Here is a 4,233-nt window from a genome sequence, read left to right on the forward strand (position 1 = left end):
TGGTCCTCCAGTGGACTAGAAACGGCTGTAGTTGTTGGCCCTCCAGTGGACTAGAAACGGCTGTAGTTGTTGGTCCTCCAGTGGACTAGTAGTGGCTGTAGTTGTTGGTCCTCCAATGGACTAGAAACGGCTGTAGATGTTGGTCCTCCAGTGGACTAGAAACGGCTGTAGTTGTTGGTCCTCCAGTGGACTAGAAACGGCTGTAGTTGTTGGTCCTCTAGTGGACTAGTAGTGGCTGTAGTTGTTGGTCCTCCAGTGGACTAGAAACGGCTGCAGTTGTTGGTCCTCCAGTGGACTAGAAACGGCTGTAGTTGTTGGTCCTCCAGTGGACCAGAAACGGCTGTAGTTGTTGGTCCTCCAGTGACAAGAAACAGCTGAAGTTGTTGGTCCTCCAGTGGACTAGAAACGGCTGCAGTTGTTGGTCCTCCAGTGGACTAGAAACGGCTGTAGTTGTTGGTCCTCCAGTGACTAGAAACGGCTGAAGTTGTTTGTCCTCCAGTGGACTAGAAACGGCTGCAGTTCTTATTATCATTGTATATCAGAAATTTATTAAAAAATAAAACCTAGTTTCCCTCGACACGTTCGTATCCCTGATTCCTGGATCCAGGCCGCGGTGACTCGAAGTATTCTTGTATCTCTTCGAGCGTCTTCCCTTTGGTCTCTGGAACGATGAAGTAGGTGATGAAGCTGCAGAAAAGACTCAGAGATCCGAAGGTGAAGAAGACTGCGTGGGCGCCGAATGCCTCCTCGTAAAAGGGGTATACCTGGGAAGGCAGAAGAAAATCATTAATTGATGAAAATGGGCCAAATGTGGAGAACATTATACATTTCCAGTCGCAGGCGAAGATAACTTCTGAAGTGTCAAAGATACTACCGCTAGAGAGTTATGGGGTCCTTTGACTGGCCAGACAGTACTACATTGGATTCTTCTCTCTAGTCACGGTTCTTTCCCTTTGCCTACCCATACACTGAATAGTCTGGCCTATTTTTTACAGATTCCCTTCTGTCCTCATACACTTGCCAACACTGAGATTACCAAACAATTCTTCTTCTCTCAAGGGGTTAACTACTGCACTGTAATTGTTCAGTGGCTACTTTCCTCTTGGTAAGGGTAGAAGAGACTCTTTAGCTATGGTAAGCAGCTCTTCTAAAAGGACACTCCAAAATCAAACCATTGTTCTCTAGTCTTGGAGGTACACTCGGGCACACTATTCTATCTAATTTCTCTTCCTCTTGTTTTGTTAAAGTATTTATAGTTTATATCGGAAATATTTATTTTTATGTTACTATTCTTAAAATATCTTATTTTTCCTTGTTTCCTTTCCTCACTGGGCTATTTTCCCTGTTGGGGCCTTTGGGCTTATAGCATCCAGCTTTTCCAACTAGGGTTGATGCTTAGCAATTGATAATAATAATATTATTATCATTAATCATAATTTGAAATATCCATACGGGACAGGACTACAAGAATATTAACTTGTAAAGAAATCATGCACAAAATGGAATTATTAACTTTTAAAAGTATGGTTAATAGCACTTGGGCCATTATGTAAATAGGGAGCAATTGGGTCTGCCCAATCTCTCTACCTGTACTACATTTTCCTCCTTACCTCTTCCAACCCCCCACCCCCCAACTTCTTATCCGATCCCAGCCTACATGAAATACCACCATGTGAAAAACAAAAATTCCATAGCAAGAAAATACTGGAAATAAATCAGCAAAAAATGCAACTACAGTACATAGAAAACTTTAACGCAAGTAATCATAACTATTGTAATGATCCTTAGTACTTTGAAGTACAGGGTGTTCAAAAAGTCTCTCCACAGTGAGCATTCAAGGGACATTATTCTCTTAGTATTGTCACGCCTTGCAAAAGTCGGTTATCGTTCAAAATACTTACCGCGGAGAGACTTTTGGAATACCCTGTAGTAGTATTGCTGCCTACCTTGAAATTATATAGATATATTCTTTTCATAAGTTCAAGTGTGTGATAAGCAAAGTACTGTAGGACTCAAATAACTCACCTGTAAAATAATGACATTGAGTGTCCTATTGTAGAATATATTAGCCGAATTTGCAGTCGATCTGATTGTAGTGTTGAAAAGTTCGCTGGATAAGAGCCATGGCATAGCTCTGCATCCCAGGCAAAATCCAGCAATGGCAGTAAGAATTGTGGTCAAAGGTACCCAGGATGGCCACTGGATTCCATACACATTACTCATCAGGTAGTAAAATCCCAATAAAGTATTTGATAGACCTATAATACAAGTCGAAGCGATAATCAGCGGACGACGACCAACTCGGTCCACAGCCATCAAGCAAACGATTGTGAACACAATCTGTACGACGCCAGTGCTGACAACGGCCATGCGGTGGTTCTCTATGCCAGCTGAGATGAAGATCAATCCTGTGAACACAATAAGTATATTGCCTCCACTCACTTGTTGCAAAGTGGCCATAAACAGAGAGATTAAGAAGGGTCGCCTGGTGCGGGGTCTCCACAGCTCACGGTACTCTACTTTCCTGCCAACAGAAGTGATCTTGGCCTCCATTTCTTCTAACTCTGCAGAGAAGTCATACCTTGGCCCTCTTAGCCACCTTAGGGATTCCTTGCATTCCCTTGTTTTGCCTTTCAGAAGATACCAGTACGGGGATTCTGGCACCAACCATAGCACAATGAACATCAAGATTATCGGAATGCAGCAGATGTAACAGCTGATACGCCAAGAGAAGAAGGCCCCTGCCATGTAGGACAAAACCACACCAAATGTTAGGAAGAGTGAGGGCATTAGACCTAGGCTGCCTCTTAGCCGTGCTTCAGGTACTTCGCTGCAGTACACCTGTAAGAGACAAAGTATATTAACTGATGAGATAAAATGTCATTTAAGAACATGAATTTTGCACTTGTTTGATACAGCAAGATAAGAAACATGCTAAATGAAAATAAATCTGGACTCTATGTTTCATTGTAAAACATGTTACTCTTAGCAGTGTCAACTGTACAGGGTAACTTTATTACTCTTAGCTAAGGGTCAACTTTACAGGGTAACTTTATTACTCTTAGCTAAGGGTCAACTGTACAGGGTAAATATATTACTCTTAACAAAGGGCAACTGTACAGGGTAAATATATTACTCTTAGCAAAGGGTCAACTGTACAGGGTAACTTTATTACTCTTAGCGAAGAAGGGTCAAGTTTACAGGGTAACTTCATTACTCCTAGCGAAGGGTTAACTGCACAGGGCCCTTACCGGTGATGCACAGTACAAGAAAGCAGTCGCAGTGCCGCAAATCATCCTCCCAAGTAAGATAACTGGGGCATTTGGGGCTAGAGCTATTATCAGCCATCCTGTTAACAAAAATGGCGCCAAAACGATTACCGTCGTCCGTCGACCTATGAGGTCCATGACTCTCCCAGCCAAGATACTTCCTAACACACATCCAACTGAGATGATGCTGGCTGTTTGGAGATAAAGCATTAATGAGCATTAGTAATTATTCTTTTGGTACAGCATTTACTCTGATAAATGCGCTTGAAAATCTTTCAAAATTTGAATAAATTCTGAAGCAATCGAAGTAAAATTATCTAAAAGCAATACCTCTGCCAAACCTCAAAACTTTCTTCCTAGTTCTTTTTTCCCATCCTAAAATAGCCTTCCACCCTTTAAGATGCAGATATACTGTTTCTTCCATAGCTAAAACTCACTCGTTTTATAAATAGAGAGGGAGAAGGAAGAAGAGAGGGGCCTAACACGAAAGAAGCTACAGGGGGTTAGGACATTTAGTCTAAATGTCCCCATCTGGAGGTATCCTCCTGGTAATCTTCTGAACTGAACTGAAACAAGGTACAAACCCTCTTCATGAAAGGAACTTTTATATAAGTAAATTCCAAAAGATGCCAGAGAATGTATTGTAAAGGCGGGCTTACATGGTCGAATGGTTCGTCCAATGCGGTTCGACGACAAGTGTTTGAAGTGATCTTCGAATGTGTGAATGGGGTATTTGGTTGTCGAACACGTTCGTCGAACGGTTTGAAAGAGGTCTGTTCTCGAATGACTTTTGTGAGCGGGGCTTCATTGTCCACAAACCCTATGCATTTGTGACTGACTCCACCTCTTCGAACTGTTTGAAAAGCATGTTCCATAACTGGTTTCGGCGAACTGTTTGACCGTCTAAACCCCGCTTAAAACTATCTGCTTACCTATCCAGGCCATGTTCTAATGCATTTGCGGC

The 4,233-nt window shown here is 42.3% G+C and overlaps 1 protein-coding gene across 1 annotated transcript in view; it reads right to left on the reverse strand.

The window, feature by feature from the left end:
- Nucleotides 1-500: 500 nt before the first annotated feature.
- Nucleotides 501-4,233, reverse strand: part of LOC137632995 (facilitated trehalose transporter Tret1-like) — a 4,206-nt gene continuing 473 nt past the window's right edge. Inside the window, exons 2-4 of the mRNA XM_068365162.1 lie at nucleotides 3,252-3,460; nucleotides 2,026-2,841; nucleotides 501-764 (exon numbers count right to left, since the gene is read on the reverse strand). Of these exons, the coding sequence (XP_068221263.1) occupies nucleotides 564-764; nucleotides 2,026-2,841; nucleotides 3,252-3,460 (1,226 nt within the window). The 3' untranslated portion in view covers nucleotides 501-563. The remainder of the gene's footprint in view (nucleotides 765-2,025; nucleotides 2,842-3,251; nucleotides 3,461-4,233) is intronic.

Source organism: Palaemon carinicauda, chromosome 42 (genome assembly GCF_036898095.1).
Source record: "Palaemon carinicauda isolate YSFRI2023 chromosome 42, ASM3689809v2, whole genome shotgun sequence".
NCBI lineage: Eukaryota > Metazoa > Arthropoda > Malacostraca > Decapoda > Palaemonidae > Palaemon > Palaemon carinicauda.